Source organism: Brachyhypopomus gauderio, chromosome 11, assembly GCF_052324685.1.
Source record: "Brachyhypopomus gauderio isolate BG-103 chromosome 11, BGAUD_0.2, whole genome shotgun sequence".
Lineage (NCBI taxonomy): Eukaryota > Metazoa > Chordata > Actinopteri > Gymnotiformes > Hypopomidae > Brachyhypopomus > Brachyhypopomus gauderio.
This window is the reverse complement of record NC_135221.1, coordinates 7,863,129-7,886,652: the sequence shown is the minus strand read 5'-3', so window position 1 is coordinate 7,886,652 and position 23,524 is coordinate 7,863,129. Positions and strand designations below refer to the sequence as shown.

Sequence of the window (23,524 nt, the reverse complement as noted above, 5' to 3'; positions counted from 1 at the left end):
AAGTGTGTTGTGGTGTTTTACATAACCGTTACAGGCCTTGTTAAGTGTGTTGTGGTGTTTTACATAACTGTTATAGGCCTTGTTAAGTGTGTAGTGGTGGTATTCTAATAGGCCTTATTAAGTCTGCTGTGGTGTTTTATGTTTTTTATGTCTTCATTTTCAAGGCCATTTACAGTTTATTTAAATCACAACATGATGACAAGTTTCAACTTTGGTCTGAAGGTCTTGACTGCTGAATATTACTACATTAGACAAATGTTTGGGGGTTTTTATGTATTTATTATTTTTTAAAGTTATGTTTTTCCCCCATCTTTTTCATCTCATTTTTTCATGCTGTGCTATTGAAAATGACTAAAATCTCAGAGGAATGCTTTTCTGACATACTGAAATGTTGCAACTTGCAATTCTGAATTTTAAGAAGCACTATTAATGACACATGGTAAAGGTTTCTTGGGGAAAAGTGCCCATATTGTACACTGAATACACAGTGGGTGTGTAAAGCATCTATCAGTACAGTTGGAATATAATCATTTTGCTCAAGAAGAGAATATGGTATGAAAAAAATATTTTTCTAATTAACACTGTTATACTTGTCTATTATGGAATAATTTCCCAAGTCGGTGCGACTTAGCTATTTTTGAATATTTCATGGCTGCCACAATAAATGTACAGTATGTATTCAGTCTTCACTGTTCAATACAACATGCTGTGAGCTGTCAGATGGCCAATCAGAAGTGCTATAGTGTGAGCCAAGCTGTTCTAAAGGATATGTATACTATACAAGCTGTTTTAAAGGATATGTATACTATACAAGCTATTTTAAAGGGATATGAATTCTTCACAAGCCGCCATTGGCTTTAAAGGGTACCTTTTATGTACAGCATATAAAGTCCAAAGTACAGTCGGTACACTCTGTGTACACTCTGTACCTGGTGTCTTTTGATACGGTGTCACTTTTCTATAAGCACACACACTCTCCTCAGTTCATTCCTTGCGGTTGAATTACCCTGCTTGTTATCCACGTCCTCTTACTGAGGAAATATTTTAAAGCACTTCCCAAAGCCTTAATCCAGAGGTGTTGAAGCCTTAATCCAGAGGTGTACGTTTTATGGTAATGCCTGAAAAAAGCAGGAATTTTCGGTGTGAAAAGGATGATCTCCGGCTCTCTGCTGCCAGGCTCCTAGTAACCTTTGTTTGAACTGCACTAATATTCTCTAATCTAGCTCTCTCACCTTGGCTGCTGGCTCTAATCACCTCACTCAGAGCGAGAGCGCCGCTTAAACGAGCCGACTTACGGGGTCATTAGGAATAGGTAAATTATTCATTACAAAACGTGCCGTCCCAGTGGGGCACGGGGGCTTCCCGACGTCGGCACGGAAACAGCAGCTCGGGAGTTTCACTCCTGATGATTTTGACTGCAGATTGGTGGATCTCTTGAAGGGCATGTAGGAAACACGTGTGTTTGGGCATGTTCCTCTCTTCCTCCTCTTCTCTGTCTGGTTGAGCATGGAGGACGTCTGTTGATTTCACATTGTTCATCTATATATTTTTTTACTGCATCCTGCATGGGAACGAAAGCACTAATCGCTATTCAAGAACACGGGCTTGGTGACAACAGCTTTATGAGTGGGACATCTGTAGGATTGTCAGCAGACTCTTTGTCCCGAACTCGTTCAACCCCAGACAGCTCCCAGGTTACTGGGAACGTTTCCTACTCCAGTGAATCACAGTTCAGAAGGATTCACTGTGTTATGGCTGTCAAGAGTTGAATGGGATTTACAGCAGACACATGGCAGTCAGGGGAAGGAGAGACAGTGGAGTTCAGCGTGCGTGAGCCCTGCTGCCAGACTACAAGTTCCACGATGCATAATCCCGCCGCAGCAGGGTCACATGACCACTCTGAACTGACACAACTGACGGAGCATCATTGTGTGTCAGTTGTATGTCAGTCTTATAGTTGTTTCAGTCAGGGATGCAGCCAGCGGACAACAGCAGAGAGCTGTTACTTTACATAATGCACCACCGTATATATCACAGTTGGACTGTTTAAATTTGATGGGTGTCTGCTTCAAAATTTGCATTTCAGGAAGACAGGAATGTTCCTGTTGTGTTTGCTACCGTTTCATCGGACCCTTTTGCCACTAAAGCTAATGATAACGGTACTTTTGCAAGATTAAAGTAATCTATGTGAATCATATAAAATTGGATTTTTTTTACATTCATTTTGTTAATCTATTTAATCATCTTTGTAGCTAGTTTTGATGCATAAATAGCTCCAAGTACTAAAGGTTCCGACTGTGATCTGTTTACGCTATTTGTCGTATATCTCCATATATGAACATTCCTCCATAATAACACGTAAAGAGATTAAAATGAACGCTATCGTCTAAGAGCTTACCCATTTATATATGATTCGCTGCTGAGTAATTATCATGATTTAAATAATATTACATCTTCATATGCACACATCGTGTGTCAAATTAATGGGTAAAACATCGAACTGAAAAGTATGATGAGTAGATTAATTGTCTGTAAGTGGGGCCTGTGCTCTCTGGTTTCTGAAGAAGAGCATGGTGAACCCCTCATAGTGCACAGTGCAGACCATGAAGTCAAGCTGTGACATGGCTCCTCCCCAGACCATGTGGGATTGTATTTTAGTCCCTTTGGCATGATAATCTGAAGAATAGCAAAATCATTTAAAATCAGTTTCTAAGGTAACTGAGCCAAATAGCCACAGATGTTTGGTGCGTGGCAGATCTTACAACCCACGTAGTGTTCAAATCAAAGATTTTTTAAAAACTATTATTATTGTTTTCCTTCTCTGTTATACAAAGATCTAGTCCAGTCCAGCTTCTGTGGGTTGTTGACTTGTTTTGGAATGGCATCCCTTAAAGCTGAATGGCTTTCAGTGTGGGAAGAAATGCAAAAAGCCAAATGCACTTAGCCAGAAAAGGGAACCTCAAGTGGGATATTTTTTTACATCCTGTGCTACACTACTGTTTTTTCCCCCTCCTGTCACCTGCCCTTTCCACACTTAATGTGGACTCCGACAAACAAGTGCTGTTGCAGAGCTATGCCGTAATGAGCGCCCTGCCTCAACGGGGTCACAGTGGGGTAAACGAGACCAGCTGCAGTGTGTTCCTGCTGACCTATCCACTACCTGCCGCTCTAATGACTCATATTTTAGCTCCTGCATCCGTGACAAATGGCTGAGCTCTAAAAGCCCTGTCCATGGTGCTGAAACCCCTCCGGTGATATATGGCCATGTCGGCCTGATAAATCCCCTGCATCATTCGCATTGTGACGGCGATTCATCACCTGTGGGAGTTCGTAGTTTGGGAATCCATATTGGATTTTTTAATGAAAAAGAATATAATGCAATTTAAAATCAATCAGTTTTGTGATACCCTCCCCAGTCAGCTAACCCCCACCCCCACCAACCCCCTCCACCATCTTACCACCCCAGCCATCAGCCAGACTTGAAACTGTGAATAACACAACAATGGGATTGGCGTTAAAGCTGAACTCAAGGGTAGGCACTGTAATTGTGTTTGAACACATAGAACTGTTTATTCTTTGAAGTTAATATGGTGGTGAGCAAATATTTGTGATGCTGAGTTTTTGAAGCAAAGTGTGACATTTGTGGTCGTGTTTAAAAAGAGACCAGTTCAACATTGAGATCCCAATGTCATTAAAAAATGTTCATCGCCTTTCTGAGATAAACAGGTTTATTTTTTGCACAGATTTCGGTAGCAGCAATATGTTTATGCTGTTTACGATATCAGACACCTTTTAATAAGAACACCAGTTTGTGGTTTTCAGTATAAATGTATTTTTTGTCACAAAGTGTTGTACATGTTCTGTATAATTTTGTGATCTATTCTATGAATGTAGTCCATCATAAAGTTTACTTAGTTTATTTTCCCACTGAAACAGAACAAATAGTATTTAGTATTGCTACAAGCCCACAATAGAAACTAAAGCCACTATGGCTTTGAATTATACGTGAACAGTCAGGCATCTGATGCAGCCTCTTATGCTCTGTACCTTGATTCTGCCTGAAGAAACAGCCCCTCCCTCACCAGGCAGCCCAATCTGGGCCATATTGATTCCCACGTGTGACATTTACACTAAAGGAGGTTTTAAGCGGAGACGACGTCAGTGTCACAGAATGTTCTGGAACTACACCTGAACACCTCTGAATCCATTCTGCAGCCGTCTAGCGGTTTCACTGGGATAGTCAGTCACACGTCTTTTGTGTCCGTCGCATCCCATCTCATCGTGTTCCTGGGTGTTTCATGTTATTAGACGGCGGCGTTCGTGAAGTCTGTTGATGTGGCGTTCTCTTCATGCCTGCAGATGGCACAGGGGCTCGAGCGCAGCAGGGTCGTCCCTGCCGGGTCAGCGCCCAACTTTCTGTAGGGACGATCACTCCTTAGAGACATGTAGACAAGTGAACAGGCAACAGCAGACGCAATGAAAAGCAGACTAATGGCTTTGATCATCACCACTTCTCTCTTGTCAGACTTCCCCACTGCAGTCGCTTGCTCTGTTGTACTGACATTTATACAATTTCTCAAATGCCCCTTTTGCAAATCCGTAATTTCTACGCACACCTCGTACTGTGTCAGTGGGTGCAAATGCGTGAGATTGAACACTTTAACATCAGAAGGCACACTTGCTGTGAACTGTAGGGAACGGTGGTTTGACACAGATTTGATGTTTGACCACTTGATGTTTGACACAAAGCTGCTCTTCGGAGGCACCCAAGAAACCTTCACAGAATGTGACTGTATCGCCTCGGTTTGTACATGTAAAGATCCGTTTGAAGGTTGTGGAAAGAAACCATTTACTACCACGGAAACAGACCTCATGTCTGCCCCTATAAGGTTGTGCACAATGCAGGTGTACTGGCCTGCCTCGTCCTCTGAAATGCCATATATGTCAAGCGTTCCCTCGGGATGCATGAAATACTTGCTTGAAGCCATTCTTGGAAGGATTTTTTCTCCTGAAGGGTTGATCCAGTAAATCTCTGGATCTGGATCTGCGAATGCCCTGCAGTGGAAGGACACCGCGTGCCCACTACCCACTCTGACGAGTTCTGGAAGGCTTTCTGGAGCGATGACTGGGAGGCACGTGTCCACCATTTCACGGAAGTGCACGTGTCGGACTTGTCGACCTTCGAACTCTGGAGGTCCCGTGCACAGCAGAGCATCAGACTCCATGAAGCGGATCTTGGTTTTGTTTGTGTTGATCCAGCGAACGACGCAATCGCAGTAGATTGGATTGGAATGCAAGCTTAGTTCCTGGAGGCTGGGCAAAGACTCTACTGTGACACCATGCAGTGCACTGAGGGCATTATTGTTCAGCATCAGGGTTTCAAGCCTGGGCAGCTTAAAGAAAGCGTTGGGGTGAATGTAGGACAGCCGGGGGTTGTTGGTCGCCTCGATCTTCGTTAGCTCAGGAAGGTTGGTGACGGCAAAACCATCGATTGAAATCAGCGCTGGCATGCTGTTGATGCCTAACTCTTTCATATGGATCATGTCCACAAAGTCGCCTCGACGGATTCGCTCAATGGGATTCTTATTGAGGTCCAGAAATCTGAGGGAGTGGACTTTTCTCAGAGCCGCTTGGGGTACTTTTGTAAATTTGTTGTCATAAAATGAGATGCTCTCCAATTTATCGAGACCTAGCAAAGCATTATCAGGAATTTGAGTAAGGTTCATTCTGGCTAGGACAAGACTGCGGAGATTGGAAAGTTGCTCAAAATTCATATCTTGTATTTGAGCAATTGGATTTTCCCCTATCATCAAAATCTCCAGTTGGCTAAGAGCATGGAACCACTCTTTTCTGATCACCCTGAGTTGGTTTGAGTTGAGGTGGAGCCTCAGAAGACTATGGAGTCCTTGAAAAGCCCCAGGACTGATCTGAGAGAGTAGGTTATGGTTGATATAGAGCTCCTGAAGGTTTGGTAAGTGTGTAAGGCAGTTGTCATGAAGAATGCTAATCCAGTTTTCTTCCACATGCAATGACAACAGTTGAGAGAGATGACCTAGATAGATATCACTAAGAGAAGATATGTTGTTCTGAGACAGGTCCACTTCAGTTAGGTTGGCCAAGTTATTTAAAGGTTTGTCAATCTTGGCAATGTTGTTGCTCTGTGACAGTAGCACCTGTGTGTCTGAAGGTAGCTTTTCCGGAAGAGCTTGAAGTCCTAGATCATTACAGTCCACAGTTTGGACCTCCATGTAAATAGATGAAGGAGAGAACCAGGGACGAATCCCACATTGACACTGCTGGGGACATGACTCAGCAGAATAGACAGAACCGGTCAGTGCTAGTCCTGCTAACAAACAAACCACAAACAGTGGGTCTGTCATCTTGGCCTTCTTCCCCTCAGCAAGTAAGTCGTCCTTATTGGAGTTTAGTGTTGTTAACTTCACAAAATCAGTGTCATTTGTTACTGTGACAACACAGTTTTTTTTTTCTGCTGACACCAAGTCCCTGAAGCGTTGGTTTCTTTTTGTGTTGTCCTTGGCCGCGAGGAGCAACCTTTCGGTTTACCTGGGGTGAGGTTGTCAGGCTGACTGCGCATGTGAAGGTCAGTGTATCCTTTGGGGAGTGGAAATGGCAGGCAGCTGGGGTTTCTGCAGGGGACGCATCCCTCCGTATCTCACTGTTGTTATCCTCAATCAGTCACACACATCAATTTCCATCTGCAGAAAATAGGAGACAGGAGAAATGTAATGAATACAATGTCACATTACAGGGAAGGCTGAACAGTATTGGCATTTAAGAATATTGAAAAATATTGATGTCTAGTGAGATTTTTATTGCTTTTTCCCCCCTCTTGCAAACAGAAAATAAACTATGGTGGCTTCAGCCTCATTCATCACCTCGTCATGGACACTTCCTCTGATAAACTAAAATAACCAGGGTTTCTCATTATCTGTTTGAATCTCTGCTCAACAGGGTTGTGTGGCAGCATTTTCATACTGTTTTTCACTATTTTATACCATAGCCTATTTATCAAAATGTGTAACCTTTACCCTGCTTGACTGTTAACTATTTATTTGTGAGTCAAATGCCAAATTGTATTTTATTTAATAACTGTAAGCAGTTATGGTCTACTGAGTATTGTTTATATATTGCAATATAGTCATCAAAAGCAGCTGAAAGAACCGAGAGGCAATTATTTCACACCACTGGTCATAGTAATAAGCAACTGAACCTGCTGTGACACCTGCTGTTGGGCAGGACACACGTGCTCCTCTCTGGGTGGGACAGAATCAGGCCTTAAACGCACTCTCTGTCTTAACTGATTTTACGTTGCCTTGCACATTATTGTAAGGAAGCAGCCTGGCGAAGCATAATAGCGAGAAACTAAACACCTTTTTAAATAGTTGCTGACTATAAACAATATGTCGCACACACTTATTCCACAGACTGTGGCCCATTGCTTGTTTCGGGTCTAGAGCAGTTCGCTGAGGCCCCTAGTGCTTGGTGCAGTTCTGCTATGCAAAAGGACCTGAAAGAAAGCTGCTCCAGGTACGAGTATGTGCTGTGCTGGCGCCATACATCCATATTCTGCTTCATTTGTAACCTTGAGGGCAGAAGTCTTACCACTCCATGCCAGTGTTAGATGAAGCTGTCACTTTTACTGCAGGAGCATCTTTGCACCCCCCCCCCCCCCCCCCCCCCCCCCCCCCTCCAATGACAGTAGGCATACATTAGACTGCTTATGGCAATGAGTCAACATGGGCAGGTGGGAGCATGGCTTATTTATTTATTTTTTCTCCCCCTTCTTTTTTTCCCCGTATGGCCATCTGTTTAAGGCAGAGACCTGGTTTAATCTGCGCTAAGGCAACGGACCAGGAACTTTCTGTACTGATTGCGATTATAGTAAAGTGGCACAGGTCATCAAAGATGTAATGATGGCATATAATATTTTAAAACGCATCTTCATATGTTATATACAAGTGAACCTTGCATTGTACAGCCTCCTCCTCTTAGTGTCCTTGCTAAGTTAACAACTATTAAACACGAGGGGACCAAAGCATTGTGATATGTACATCCACATCCAGTTTGTGCAATTTTCTGTCTTTCTCTTCTGCACAAACCCTTTGCCCCACTGAGGCTCACAAACACAGTAATCAAATGAGTTCCTGTTTGTTTGCTACCTGTGAGTACGCCAAACCTTCCCTGCCTGCTGCATAATGTTGCGTTCACTCCGTTTAGCGGGAATGAGACCTGAGTGGGTGGAAATTCTCTAATTCTGCATTGCATGCTGTACATGTTTCTGAGTAGTTAAGTCTTGTCTTTGGGTAAATGTTTTAGTTGGGTATTTGGGTTTTTTCTCAGCTGTTTTGTTTTTACCTCTTGTATTTGTTTTTGTATCTTTTAAACTGTTTTATGCCTTATGTTAATAAGACTCTTGTTTATAAAGCACTATAAAATCTATAACAATTACGCATTAATACATTTGGAAGTCCAGTGATGATTTATGACTCCAGTGATGATCAGCACAGCGGTTTTAGAAATGCCTGGGACATTTCTACATGGAACTTTTATGTCCGTCCCTAATTTACAAAGCAACTTCTTCTTTGTTTTGTAGACATTTATAGCCTCTGATATACAGCAATATGTCAAAATCGTAGTTCTACATTTATAGAGAGAAGCACTTATCAGAATCCCAGCCCTGCGCGTTTCTCTGAGGCACTAATTCAGCAGCACATAAAGCAGCCCTGCTTTGCTATGTTTTATTCAGAAGCCCGGAGTGAGAAACTGCTTGGCCGTAGTCCGTCTGCTGCGTATCGGGGAGGACAATACGAAGGAAGAGGGGATTAGCAGAACCGAAGGTGACACCGACACCGTGCAGATGTTTGTTTATACCACAGATCCAGTTCCTGATCTCATTCAGCTTTTTTAAGTAAAGTAAACTGGAGCTAAGGCAGAAAAATGAATGCTACATTCTGGCTTGTGTTGGTGAAGCAACCGATATACTGTACGTCTGTTGTGATGGGTCTTCTGTAGCGGTAGAGATCAAGGAAAATGTATCTAAGCCTTTAAGATGTCAAACAACAGTTTTATGTGGAGGAACCTGAAGGAACCACAAAGTGAATTAAAACAAAAACAACAAAAAACGAACAACTGAAAAATGAACACAAGTACAAATGGATAAACAACAAACTATAAATCCCAGAGTTATTGACAGCATAGTGCAGGACAAAGTCTTGGCTTTTTAGTGCAGTTTTAAATGAAGAAACGTCTGAGCAGTCACGTAAATATTGGGCCAGGCAGTTCCACAGTTTATGGGCCATAGCATGGACCTGTCACCCCAGAACAGAGCCTGTAGGGAGATTTGCTGTGAAACTCAAGCACGTTCAGTCGGAAGTTCTTTGCACCTGAAATGATGATGCTTGCCTTTAATGCACAGTAACAACAGACACTTTGGCAGAGAGAGGACCTCATGTGGGACGCTAGCAGTACGTCTAACCCTCTTGTTTGACTCAAGATTCTTCATCACCAACACTACAGTAATCCTTCAGCACTGCAGTAATTACAGCTATGCAAATTAACACCTCCACCTTAACAAGCTACGGGTGCCTGTCTGAGACTTTCAGCAATGGTCAGTATCACCATAACCTTTTAGGAAACATGATTATTTTCTACAGTGTTCTAGTCAAAAGCACATTTTCCTCCACTGTGCTGATAGAACAGCGTCTTGCTTCATTGTTCATTTTACAAACACTTGTGTTGTGCGGCGTGGTAGGATTTATGAGGAGTCTTTTTTCTTTAGAGTTTCGACATGTAGTATCCCAGAATGAGCAAAGCCCCAGTGCTGATAAAGGGACAAATAACACACCTCAGCTCCCTCGTCTCTTCTGCTCGGCTAGCAAATATGCAGCACGATCGCTATTAATTACGCTTCACTACGGCTGACAGGATCCCTGTGGATATTTCACTTATTTCTGCACACGCTCTTATTAATTTCTGTGTTGGGCTTGGATATCTTTCCTGCTGCTTCTATGGTTTTCATGCGTATTCTCACTCTCTGGCCCTTTCTCACCCACAACACCACACCAAACCTCATCTCTCTGTTTGAATATGATGAATATATTTCAAAGGAACGTGCTGTCCACCTTTCTCTCTCATCCTCATCTCTTCTCCCCCCCCCCCCCCTCCCCCCCCCCCCTCTCTCTCTCTCTCTGCCTCCGGCACCTTCAGTCTCTTGCGTTTTGTGGTTTTGCACATTTGAGGTTCTTAACCTGCTCTGCGATTGAGCAAACAGGTGACCAGACTTTAACCTCCAGAGGTGATTACACAAGCCCAACCTTTACCACCGTCCACTTTGAGCTGCATCAGAGATTCTCCAGCCGCTGTCTGGTCTGTAGACTCTGGATGGATGTGTACGCAGCCTTTTATAATCTGTATCATCCAGAGATGTTTAAGGGTGTACCAGAGTGCAGCGTGACACACATTTAAGCCAGACGGATCATATCCTGACTCGAGGAAGGCTACTCGTCCTCCACATTCAGAAGGCCAAACTCGGCGGCCGCGTGCACTAAACAACGTTCTGACGTTGGCATGTTCCCTGAAGCTTCTGAGGTCTGCTAGCCCGCGGCGAGACCCAGGAACGAAGGTCGCCGTCGGCGACGCAGTGCCCCGAGTGCCACGCAGAAATGCCCACACTGAACCCAGCGACACGGGGGGCCGTAGTTCTATGCAAATGTGCGTCCGTGTGACCGCCTGGCCGGAGAGAAGGGGGAGGAGCTCAGGTGGACAGCGGCAGGCATGTTTCCATTTGCCGGAGCGGCGCGGTTGCTGTAGGCGTTGGGGGAGACCGCTGGGCAGTTCAGAGGGGCAGCATGCAGCTAAAGCTGCGTGTTAGGGTGTGTGTGTCTGCGTGTTAGGGTGTGTGTGTCTGCGTGAATGTGAGTGTTTGTATGCGAGTGTGTGCTAAAGTCCCAAAGATTCGCTCAGAGTGAATGAAAAGCCTTTCACATCTGCAGTACAAAACTCAGGTATTAAACCACAGTCGAGGAGGTACAAATCAAATACAGTTTAATATGAATATTAATTTAAGAATTTACCATTCAGGTGCCTTTTGAAAGTTTCTCTCATGTATATTTGTGTTACAGATATGTGGCTTTTCATTTACTTTCCATTTGTGCATTTTTTGTAGAACAGATACATTTTTCTTGCAGTTGGCTCCCAAAATCTGTTCTTGTCACCCAAGTGCCTCAACGCTAGTGGTCCTTCAGCATGGGGACATTTGACATGTCTCCCACGCCGACTTTCAGAGCCCAAATTCGGTTCCCTTCCCACACCATGACACATCGTTCCCAGCAATCATCGTTCTCCTTCATACCTGTGGAGCGCATCTGACTGCTCGTCATCGTCATCGCATCAAACCACATGCACACGCAGGAGAAGAAAACAAGGGAGCCGTGATGCTCCCACAGGTCCGAAAAATAACAATGCACCTTCTTTGACGGGGGGGTTGGGGTTTTTTTTTGGAGGGGGGGGGGGGGGGGGGGGGGGGGTTCTGTTCAGCTCGGAAGCCTTACCTCCGCAGCGTCATGCCGCTCAACCCCCTAATCACAAAGCCATGACTCATACGAAGAGAGGAGATGTGAACTTACCATGGAGAGATCTCCTCCGTGCCTGGAGACGTATTCCAGCCTTCGCCGTGGTCAGCGGCTGCAGCTCAGCTCTCCGTGATCAGCTCTACGATCCGCCAGCCTGCCTCTGACACGGAGCGGCGGGGTTTGCTGTGAGCGTGCCAGTGCTCCTCTCTCTCTCTCTCTCTCTCTCCCTTTCTCCCTCTCTCTCTCCTTCCTGCCTCTCTCGCTCTGACTGAAACGCTGAAAACACTGAGAGTGTAGCTGGAGTGTGTGTTCCGTCCGCCTCTCAAACGCCACTGTCCGCGTTCTGCTCCTGACCAGACACGCACACATCCACACGCGCACGTGTAAACCCCCCCCCCCCGAGGACCGACGAATCACCGCCCGTCTTCCAAGCATTCGCTCTAAGCTGGTTGGATGAGCAAAGCTGTCAGTCACGGCAGAGCACTGTGAGAGGTCTAGTTTAGAAATGGGGGGGTGGAGGAAAGTGGGGGGGTGGAGGAGGGTGGGGGGGGGGGGAGGAGTCACGCAGTGTAGCTCTTGTTTGCTTCTTCCATTCTCCCACTCTGCTTCTGTTTGTCTCTCTTTATCCTTCAGCCCTGTTCTCTCTCTCTTTCCCTCCGCGTCTTCCTGTGTGGCGAAACTTTGCTCTGTGCAGTGTTCCGTTAGCAGATGTCCCTCTTAGGACGCCGTCCGTAAGGTGCCATGCAGCCCGAGATCAAACTAGATGCAGTCCTACTGTTGTGACCCCCTAAACAGTTTATCATATCTTTTCATATCAGATCTTTTTATCCAACCTCTAAATTGTTTATTTGAAGTTCTGTAATACAACATTGGTTTTGAGAAAAAAATCTATATCGTCTTCAAAAATGAATGGTTGTCCTTACAGGTAGTTCAGTATTTCAGTAAATCACACACAGACTCCTGTTTCCTACAGTTTCATCCTGCTGTTTCACTGTCTGTGCTTTCCCTTTGTAACCCTGGCAGTATGAGTGACGGATGGCATTGGTGGTCTTGCTGAGAGCCAGAACCGTCTTGGCAGAGAAACGGGGTGATGTTGAGTGGCAGGTGATCATCCTGAACTTCAGGGTGAAGCCTCCAAACAGCCTTACAGGAACGGTCACATCTGGAGGTGCAGGAATGTAGTCCGAGTGCATCTGGCATGGTCATGTCTGTACCCAAGACATGGGCCTGGTAGGGCCCGGCTGTTGTGGCATTGCTGGCGTTCCTGGTTGGTCTGGTTCACCTTCCGAGTGCTTATGTACTTGCTTACTTAGTTATTTTCTATGAGTTTTTTTATTTCTTGTGACTCAGAAGGACCATCTTGTTGAGCTGTTTACCCTGAAATAATGGGCAAATCCTGACAAGATACCAGATAAGCAGTGTGTTAGAAGGCCTATCAAAAGAAACCCTGCTGTCTGTATGGGAGGGTTTCCACTGAATAGCTTGCCATTAGGATCAGTGACTTGTATTCCAGAGTCTTTTTCTGCTTGCATTTATTAGTAGCTTTTAAGGTCAGATAAAAGATCAAGGAAAGTATCTAAAAGACCAAAGAACATATCGAAAAGAGATTTATTAATAAAAACAATTCTTAGAGGTTTTCTTTGAAGTCCTTTGAAGTCCATAGCGTTCCTCGTGTTTAGACCTCATTTAGCAGAGGTATTTTATCAAAATGCTGAACGGATATATAATTTTCCCTAATGACATATTTAGGCAAATTATGATAGATGTTGTGGTGGACGTTATTGAGGAAGTGTTATTCCTCTAAGATCAGTTTTTTTCCTGCAGATCCCCCAAGAACCCTAAACAGAAGATCATTAAGCGCGTCATTGGTCTTGAGGGAGACTTCATCAAGTAAGTCGACTTTATTAATATCTTCGTTATTCCAAGATGTAGTGTGCGTCCGTTGGCCCTGTTTGTGGTGCTGTACACCACGCAGTGTAGCACACAGTCGCTTGGGGAGATTTTCAGTTAGTAAATGACTCATACTTTTACTGCATTTAATGTCTTTGGGATTATGTCAGGCACTTCTGAGAACAAACTACATAACAGCTGTGATCACGTGTAATAACCCAGTCCTGACACGTCCATCGTGAGCTCCGAGCCCCGGCGCATGCGGATTAATGGCCACACTTCTCATTAAACTTCCTGTACTCATCTGTGTCTCAGCTCAAGGTGATCGTTCGATTAGCAGCTAAAACGGCAGCCCTGATGGGTCTATGAAGTTGATTAACGTCACAATGGTTGGGAGATACATAGGGGAGGTTTAATGAAATGGTCTTTAGTGGGGCGCCGTGGGAGCTGAAAGAAGCGGTTTAATGACTCCTTAGACCCCATCAATTGGATGCAGTGCCATTTAGCATAGGCGGTGCTGTCAGCGTTGTCTGTGAACACCAGACACAGCGTTGCATTATGCTTTATTTTAGGCTTCGAGAACAATAATAATAGGAGGTTTTATTACCATTATATTAACTTTTGAAACATTCTTATAAACTCATAACATATTTTGTACTCATAACAAAACGTTTTAAGGGTCATAAATCGCTTGCCTGTCAAAAGATGTTTGAGACAAAGAGCTTGTTTTGAGCCTAATATGTCAGCAGTTCACCACATACAGTAGGTTAGTTTGGCGTACTGACCACTAAGTAAAGAGTGGTGGTTTCTGAGTGACCACAGATGAAGATGTGTGTCCTATGTGAACATCTGATTCCTGAGTGAAAATGTGAGTTTATTCAGACCCACAGCACTACAGATATGAGATGGATATGAGACATTGGCATTCATCTCAAGTTCGCCAAGGAAAAATAGATCAGCCTTGGTGATTGGATGTTAATTATTCTTTTAATATTAAAGTTGGAGATAAAACTGAGAAGTATATTGTGCCTGGTCCGGTGTCATATATCAGCCCTGTAATGTGTAACATTCTTCTTTTTCATTGTATTATGTCTGGTCACTAATGCCAGTCCTTGGCTTGTAAAAGAAATCCATTGAACTCCAGCGCTTTGCTCTGTTGTCAGGACTCTGGGCTATAAAAATCGTTACGTAAGAATTCCAGACGGACATCTGTGGATCGAGGGAGATCATTATGGACACAGCTTTGACAGCAACACTTTTGGACCGGTAAATGAGACGTGTGTCTTACATAACAATGAATATTCACCTTTCATTGGCTAAGGAATGACCAGCATTTATGATTCTGCTAGTACAATTGTGTCTTCTTTTTTGGCTTGTTTGTGTTAGCAAAGGAACAGAAGAATGAATTTGCTGATCCAAGAAACGAACGGAAAATGAACATTTAAAGAGCATGAGACAAAGATGATAGTTTCCCAGGGCGTTTGTTGACAGCCTCGCTGTGGTGCGGGACCACTGAACCAGGAGATTCTGTGGGACTGGCTCTCTGGCTCTCTGAGTCCTTTAAATACATTAGAGGAGAGAACACTGCCTTGTTACTCTGCATTTTTCTCTGCTTTAATTCCGTACACTCAAGAGGGCGACAGCAGTTCCTGTATCTGTCAGAGGTTTTTTTTCTCCTCCAGAAAAGCTTTTTTGATATTCTGCTGCTTGTAGCGTAGGGCCTCATTTGGGTTACAACCCATCGAGACGCAAGCCGTCTGGGTTCGTCTGATCTCCGAGGTCTCGGCGCCACCGTCTCCCTGCCGTCTCCCCAGGCTCCTGGAGAGGTTGCGCTGTTTATCCTCCGGCACTTTTTAAAATGATGCTTCGTGTCTGGAGGCAAACGAGTCCGTTTCTCACCAGAGTCAACACTTCTGGGCTCTCTGTTCCGTGTCCTCGTGCAGGAACGATTGGTGCAGCGTGCAGTCGTGCGTAAGGGGCGTCAGCTCATGCATCACTAAAGACAGGATGGGTGAGAATGAGAAGAGAAAAGGGGGGAGTGGTTATTTCTTTTTATCCATACATAATCTAGAAACACAACAAACACAGAAAAGACTCTATTGATAATCTTTTAAAGACCTGTCGACTTGTCAGACCATTGTACTGGCCTGCTTTGTTCAGTTCAGTGGGTAGTGAGCCCTGAGTACGTCAGAGGCTCCATTCTGCACTTTGTCGCTTGGAGCAGACTTGGCCTTCTCAGAAGAGAAGAGCATTTATCAACCTCACATATCCCAGAAGGCCTGTGGGTTCCAGCTCCAAATCTCCTGCAGGGAACCAATTCTCTTGTGTGCATAAGCATTCAGCCTTTTGACTGCTTAAAGGTTGTCTGGCTAAAGCTCTGCGCAGTGACTCCACGTCAGACGAGGCCTAGTCAGGACTTACTGCGGCGGCCCATAAAGCATTTAGCGGGGTAGTGCCGGGGGCTCAGCTCAGATGCCCCGCCCCCTGAATCCCAGGATTAGGAGACACCCCTCGCCTGTCCCCACCTCCCTCCCCAGCTCCTGGTATTAGCTCCCCTCTCATCCTCTCCATCCCAGCAGGGTATTTGCAAAAAGCCTTTGAGGGGAACTATTTGAGGAGAGGGTGAACTGGGGAAGGCCTCCGGGGCGGGCGGCCACCAGCCAGCGTGGGCCTCTCGGTCACTTCCAGCTGACAGATTGATAACTTTGTATTGAGTTTGCCAGAAGGAAACGTTAAAGCCTGAAAATGTCAAAACTTGAAAATGTTCAAACTTGAAAATGAAAAATGGCTAATGCTTTATAAATAATTGTGTGGCTGGTTCTATGTTTCTGTCTTGCATTTATGGCTTGTCAGAATTCATGGATCAAGAGCTTTTTATTATTATTATTCATTTTATTATGGTAGTTGTTTACGGCCTCTGTCTCAAAGGGCCATTAAACAGGAAGGCCTCTCCTCAGGTGTCCCTCGGACTCATCCACGGCAGAGCCTCCCACATCATCTGGCCCCCAAAACGCTGGCAGAGGATCCAGCCGTGTGTGCCGGCCAACCGCAGACCTCTGGTCAGCTGGGGCGGATCAGACGACGACGACTATGACGAAGACTAGCAGGAACCATTTAGACCACCACACGGCAACATACAGGAACCTGGACTACAGATACTGAAACGCTGGCTGAAAACTGGCAAGCTAGTTCAGTGGTCAAAAATGTCTATAACCTGCTAGATTGCCAGTTGTGGCAAGAGTTTAATTTTTTATTGTGTAATTTAAAGAGGAGTGTAGAAATGTAACTTTGGAACACTGTGAAAATGCTTATGAACCTTTCGACTTCCCAACCCCCAATCAAGAGGTGAATTTCATCTGTACCCTGTTAAAAGAAATAAATAACACACATATAGTCATTTTTCCTGATAACTGAGAACTTATTTTCTCTGGCTTATACAAAAGGGTTTTTTAACACTTGGCCACCAGCCAGTGTTTTATTGGCTTAATAGTGACTGACAAGTTAATTTATTATATTTAGAAAACACACTGGGACACACTGGCTTCTTCATATTAAGTGAACACAGAGATATAACCAACCTAACTCCATCAAGTCTAATTACCCAAAAATAACTAAACAATCTGACTAATTTTTATAGATGCAAAGGCTGCATAGTTAATCACACAGGATTCTGTATTTCCACCTGAGAGCTGTAATGAATTCTGTTACACATGCGCCTACATCCGCCCTGAGTGGAAGGTTGCTGTGTGCATGAAGGAATCAGACTGAAGCAGTGGTCCAGGTTTACTATTGATCTTATGTCGTCTATTACAGACGTGTCCTTAAAAGGCCCAGCTATGGATTCAGGTAGACTTGAGTTAAATCCAGTCTCCTTTGGGACCTCAGCCTTCATGATTCTAATCTCGGTGCGCCTTAATGTTAGGGGCCACAGGGCTGTGCAGGGTCTTCACGCCAGCTTCCGATAAGATCAACACATGCCTGGGCTGAGCCTGCACCGGCGCTCCTCGGAGTTTAAAGGCACGGAAAATGGGAAGGTGTCAGAAGAGCTCGGCTAGCAGCAAGGCCGGGGAGACGTTGAACCTGAACGGGTTCAAGGACACGCTCGGTTCCACCCGCACGCAGCATGGTGAAAGGCAGTTTCGTGTTGCGCGTTGTATACACGTTGCCTTGCACAAATGCCAAAGTTATGTTTTCAATGTTTTCCAGTTTGGTTTGTTTTGCTTTCCTTTGGTTTTGTTTCTTCATAACCCCCCCCCCCCCCCCAGGACAGACCTGTCAAAGCAGGTTATTGGTATAGAAAAGCAGCTCTTCAGAGAGGAAGCAATCTCTTATTGAACATGACAACCACATTACCTCAACCGCAGAAGAAATTGAATCCTAAATTGAATTTACCTAAGAGAGGCAAAGAAGATGCACTGTTTCAGTGCTGGACAGACACTGGAGTAGAATCGTGAGTCCGTCTCTCTCTCTCTCTGTCTCTCTCTGTCTCTCTCATGGAGCTGTTCAAACACACACATTCATCAGCTCAGGGACGAGGTGTAGCATATCTCCCACAGCCACTGGTGCTTTAATGAAATAAAGACGGGCTCACGGTCCGGGCTCACGGGACCTTGGAGCAGCATCAGCCCAGAAGGGCCGTTTCACAGGCTGCTGTGCTGCAGGAACACGGAGGGGGTTCTGGCCAATGATTACTAGCTGTTTTATTTTCTGTTTCATTGCTACCACAGCATAAGTGCAGTTGCACTGCGCTATGCCAATTTAAAGGTAATGAAAATGGAAAACGAAGGACAATTTAAACAAAAAACAAGATGTCAACAGAAACACCAAAGTGTCAATTACCTGTTGAACAGACATTACATGGAATGAAACAATTGGTGCATTTTTTTAAGAATTATAAAACCTGCTACTGTTGTCACCTTCCTAAAATATGAAACAACTGAGCCAAAGGTCATTCACTTTCATTATTCCAGTCACTGCAAACACAAACTCTTTAAATGAATTCAAATCAAACTCATGAAGTGTCTGGGCTCCAGTATATCATTATAGTGTCGACACTGACCGATACTGCACAGCTGTGGTCAGCAGAACTTGATGTGTTCGGTTTCCGGGACGTGATCTTCCACCTTTAATTCTCAAAATATATGCATGAAACATTCCTAAGCGCCTTTAATGGGTGATGATGCGTTGGATAGATGAGAGGAACCTGCCTTAGAGCCACCGTGTCCTGTTTTGATGTTCCAAATGCTAATTTCAGAATTCTGGATGAACACTGCAGAATGCAAAGAGCAGGACAGCAAGGACAATAGGAGTGAGAAAAGGGGGGGGGGGGTTACTAAATTTAACTGAAGATGTTTCTGGAGATGTGGAGATGTTGATGTCCCCCTTGTTGCCGGCCCTGTGTTTTTATTCCAGATCTCTTGCCCATCTAAATACCCCATTGTGGTTTGGACTAGGGAAAAACCAATTAAAACCCAATTTGTGCAGTCCAACTCCAGGGCCAGGGTGCAGTTGTGTGGTTTCACTTGATAAGCTGCATGTAGGAAAGGATACTGATATTGTTACCTGTTGTCTAGTCATCCCCTGCAGCCTGCAATAACGTGCAACTGGATATTTGCAAAGGATAATGGGCAAATTCCATGAATCACTATTGTGTGTGTGTGTGTGTGTGTGTGTGTGTGAGAGAGAGAGTTGGACAAGGATTTTGTTTGTCAGTGTTTCTGTCACAATCCCTACCACCTCAAGGGCATCTGAGAAAATGTGTTGTATGTCTTAAATTGGAAAATTGAGGACAAGGCAAGACTGATTTGATCTCAGTGGTAATATGAGGTAATCTCAGTGGTAATATGAGGTAATCTCAGTGGTAATATGATCAAAGCATTTGTGTTTTGGAATGTGATGCGGAATATGATGCACAAAAAAACAAGCCTAATGTCTTAATTCATACACTAATGGTGGTTTATTGAGAACTCAAATATCAATGTTGAAACTTTTTTTTCTTTTCTTTTTTTTTTTTTTTTACTTACATATTTGTAGTTTAAACTCTTCTGCAGCGGGAGGAGCACTTACAATTAAAATGTATTATTGTGATTTTATAAAAGCTAATTATCATTCTGGGGAACCATTAAAATGTAACTTGAAGTGTATGTAATGAAATAATATATTTAGGCTTGTCAGAATAGCGAGAATACTAACCATGAGGTCAACCTTGCTCTGTGCTCCAAATAATGCAGACAGTTGGGATACACTGACCTCTGGTGGTCAAACTGAGCAATAGCCTGAAAAAGCATTTAAATTAACTGCAAGTGAAACATTGAGTAATTTATAGCATTCTAGAATATAAGGTATGTTTACACCACTGGGGGAAAATGCTATTTGAAAGATAACAATCTGATAAAGAATGTAGTTTTGATGGTGCATATGCAGAATGAAAATATGCACAGAAAAGACATGAGCAGCCCTGCAACAGCACAAATCCGAGAGGCCCAAGACCACGAGCCCAAATGGACGTGTAGCTCATGCACACCGCGGGAGAGTGTGCGTGTCAGCCACAGCCTTGTCAGCTTGCTACCCTTTATCTAAGTGTTAGCATTTGATGGGTTCAGTGGAAAGCAAATAATCAAAACAGAATTGTTGTCTTTCATAGTCTCAGATTAAATACTTAAGTTTTCTTCGAACTGAGCATGACCACCTTCATTCTCTTTTAACGCCTGCGAGCTTAATATTGTATCTTTGCCTGTTTTTGAATACTCGGCTAAGAAACTTCAATCTTCGCCGTCCAAATATGTCCCAGCACAGACCGAGATGGGTTCGTGCTGTGTGTGAAATGCTTCTGAACGCAGACGTTCCGCGCCCGCAGGCAGACCGGCCGAACCGAACCAGGTCAACCCCCCGGAGGACGCGCACGCGGCTGATCCCTGCAAGCCCGAGGAGATGCGGGGAGCTGTGCGCGCGCCTCCGGGCTGCAGCCACTGATCCGTGCAGCCGGTGTGTCCTGATCCACGCGCTCAGCGCTCAGCACCGCCGCTCCGTCTGTAGGGCCGCCATGGGGCCCGCAGCGAGCGGCCTGCCCGGGAGATGCGCCCACGGGCACCGTACAAACGTGGAGCTGAGGCTCTGGCTGGAAGATGCAGATCACGAGGATGGTCGAGTGGAGGTCATGGAAACTTTTGGTGCGTCAAGGAAAAGAACGACAGATGGCCGCAGCTCACATATTTGAGCCAGGAGACCAAAATGTAACCGAGGAGAGGAGGTTTCAGGCTTCTCTCGTCTAATAGTATAACTCTGGGAACTTATACGTAAATTAAACCCACAGAATGTTCAAAGTGTTTGTTTTCTAGATACGTATATGCAATTAATATGTTGTTGAATAAAATGGTCAGTGTGTCCAAGGTTAATTTGAACATTGTAGAATTACATTAAATTAATCATACAGTATGCTTACTTATTCTAAAAGTAAACTATACAGGTACGATAAAAACTTAGCCACATAGAGCTGAGCGCCTGTGTGTGTTAGTGTGTTTACACTCCCTCACACTAGGTGGCGCAACGCGCCTTTCCAACTCTGTTTGTGACGGTTTTTCTCTTCAGTCGAAATCGACGTTTTGAAAACAACCAGCTGGCAGAGATGAAGGAGTACGAAATGAAGGAATAATTCTAGTTCCTGGTAAGCCAAACAAAAACCCAGGCTAACTGCTTTTAGGTAAAATATTTTGTAAGTTTCGGTGAAACCTGGATTAGTGTGTTAGTTAAATAATTTGGCTTACTTTCAAGGGCTTGAGCACTGTGAGCAGCAAGCTAACCCGCTAGCAGCGCGCATGCGCACTGGCCCGCCGGGCTGCTCACCTGCGCGTCTCTCTCGACTTGTTCTATAAAAACGGTAAATATCGTTTAATTAAAAAACAAATAGCGCCAGTTCAAAAAGGGTTTAAGATAAGCGTTTAATTCCCTAAGGTAAACTGTTTAAACAGAAGTAATATTCTTACTTAACCAGCAACTGCAAATGTACTTCATATCCACTTTGCTTTACGAATGAAAATATCATTTAAGATGATATATTTATAGACAGTTATAGGTGGCTATTTTAAAATGCATGCTAAAAGTAGGAACATCATCTCTTGAAAGTAGACTTTCTTAAAATGTCTGAAATGTATGACAGGACTTTTTGTTATCCAGTTCTCAGACTGAGTCCGAGCAGCTCCTGCTTTTCTGAATGAGAATGTCCCTGGCGCAGAGAGTTCTCCTCACCTGGATCTTCAGCCTCATCTTCCTCATTATGCTGGTCCTCAAGTTGGATGAGAAGATCCAGTGGAGCTGGTTCCTTGTGTTCCTCCCTGTGTGGGCTTTTGACACAATTCTCCTCCTCATGCTCGTTGTCAAAATGGCCGGGCGCTGTAAGCCGGGCTTTGACCCACGCAACGGTGCAGAGAACCTAAAGAGACGCGTGTGGTACCTTGTGGCCATTCTGTTGAAGCTCGCCTTCTGCCTGACGCTGTGTGCCAAGTTGGAACACCTGGCAGACATCTGGCTGAGTTTTGTGTGTGTTCCTCTCTGGGTGCTTCTCAGTGGTGCTATGGTGGAACTTGGATACAGTGTCTTCCACTTCCGAAGAGACTGAGCATATATAACATGAATCGCCCATGACCAACAGGAAGACACTTATCTTACAATCTGTTCTAACTTGTATATTTTCTGGAAGGTTCCTAAATCTGTCCGTCTACCATGTTGTATTGTTGTATTGTGGGATGGGACGAGCAGATTTAGGAGTCATTCTGCTTCATTGCACCCCTCTGTAAGTATCAATTTGTGTTTAAATAGCACAAAAAGCTATTGCATAAGAAGTGGAGACATTTCTGAAGATTTGCTTAAGCGATTGAACAGAGTGGATGGACCTTTAAAATAAATGAAGGTGTGTTATGGGTTTTAGGTCACAGATTCTTGTGCTTTCTTTGTGGTTTGTGTTCAGTACCTATTAGGGTGTTTTCTAAGTTTTTCAACATACTAAAAACTGCTCTTCAGTGCAAATATGCTGTATGTTGCATACTAATCAGTGTTATATTAACTACTGTTAATTTGGTAATTTGTTTGAATTCTTTATGAATTCAGTTCCCTGTGAAGAGCTGCAAACCACTTGACTGACAGTGCTTATCTCCTTTGGTGCTCTCCAAAAGATGGAAGATTCTAGTTCAGCTAACTTGGCATTAAGTGAAATAAGTCGTTCTGGAAGGTGACTGAGGGTTACCGTAAGGTAGGGGAGGGTTACCGGAGTATGACGAAGGGTTACGGGAAGGCGACTGAGGGTTATCGTAAGGTGACGGAGGGTTACTGGAAGGTAGGGGAGGGTTACTAGAAGGTAAGGGAGGGTTACCGTAAGGTGACGGAGGGTTACTGGGAGGTGACTGAGGGTTACAGGAAGGTGACGGAGGGTTACTGGAATCTTTTCAGTCTCCCATGGGAATCAAATGCACTGAACTCTGAACGGTTCTGTTCTGGCACTAATTTGTTATTTAAGGCAGTTCTTCTTGAAATGTACTCTCACTTATGCGGGTGGGGTGTGTTGATGTCAGTTTGAAGGCTGTGTTTTTTTGTGCAGGTCTCATATTTTCATCGCATGTAACTGGAGGGAATTTTGTTTACAAAGGTTCTCTAATCCAGTAAAGACTTTTAAAGTGGCTTGTTTAAATTGGTTGTGTTCTGGAGTTACACACAAGTACCTTTAACATCTAATTTGTGATTTGTAAATAAAAATTAAAATAACCTTGTTGAACGAATGTATGCTCAATTACTGTGTTCTACTAAAATCAACAGTGTATTTTTCTGTCCCTGTAAATATCTTGGAGATAATGAAAAGGTTGGTTATTTTTCGTTATTACATCCTTTTGGTCTTGCTTTGAAACTGCTCCAGGAGTGGGGATGTGATGCTGTCCAGACAGGCGTAGCTGACTTTTTAAGTGCCATTTAGGCCAGACATGTAAACAGTTCTCCACTCATCTTTGTTTCTTCACTTGTACTGCATCGAAAGGTATTTGGGCATAGCTAGAAGTTAA

At 44.2% G+C, this 23,524-nt stretch overlaps 3 protein-coding genes across 10 annotated transcripts in view; 2 read left to right on the top strand and 1 right to left on the bottom strand.

The window, feature by feature from the left end:
- immp2l (inner mitochondrial membrane peptidase subunit 2) overlaps nt 1-16,878 on the top strand; it is a 52,061-nt gene extending 35,183 nt beyond the window's left edge. For 3 of the 5 annotated variants that reach the window (XM_077021624.1, XM_077021623.1, XM_077021625.1), the window contains exons 4-6: nt 13,416-13,481; nt 14,645-14,747; nt 16,439-16,878. In XM_077021624.1, coding sequence (XP_076877739.1) covers nt 13,416-13,481; nt 14,645-14,747; nt 16,439-16,585 — 316 coding nt within the window. In that variant the 3' untranslated portion in view covers nt 16,586-16,878. Of the gene's footprint in view, nt 1-8,767; nt 8,859-13,415; nt 13,482-14,644; nt 14,748-16,438 lie in introns of those variants that run through there. The other 2 variants (XR_013133973.1, XR_013133972.1) reach the window with 2 other exon arrangements.
- Nucleotides 3,642-11,946, bottom strand: lrrn3a (leucine rich repeat neuronal 3a). The gene is made up of 2 exons (XM_077021617.1): nt 11,646-11,946; nt 3,642-6,716 (listed from the first exon to the last, which is right to left on the bottom strand). Exon 2 carries the CDS (start codon nt 6,378-6,380, stop codon nt 4,305-4,307), a length of 2,076 nt encoding a protein of 691 aa, XP_076877732.1. The 5' UTR covers nt 6,381-6,716; nt 11,646-11,946; the 3' UTR covers nt 3,642-4,304.
- Nucleotides 16,879-19,585: 2,707 nt separating the features above from the next.
- Nucleotides 19,586-23,244, top strand: tmem60 (transmembrane protein 60). Of its 4 annotated transcripts, none has more exons than XM_077021626.1 (3): nt 19,586-20,015; nt 20,338-20,650; nt 21,069-21,143. In XM_077021626.1, the coding sequence occupies exons 1-3, from the start codon at nt 19,890-19,892 to the stop codon at nt 21,107-21,109; spliced, it is 480 nt and encodes a 159-aa protein (XP_076877741.1). In that variant the 5' UTR covers nt 19,586-19,889; the 3' UTR covers nt 21,110-21,143. The 4 variants fall into 4 exon arrangements, with proteins under 4 accessions (XP_076877741.1, XP_076877743.1, XP_076877742.1 ...); XM_077021628.1 differs by adding an exon at nt 21,654-23,244 and having other exon boundaries at nt 19,938-20,650; nt 21,069-21,144; XM_077021627.1 differs by lacking the exons at nt 19,586-20,015; nt 20,338-20,650 and adding an exon at nt 21,654-23,244 and having other exon boundaries at nt 20,989-21,144.
- Nucleotides 23,245-23,524: the final 280 nt, after the last annotated feature.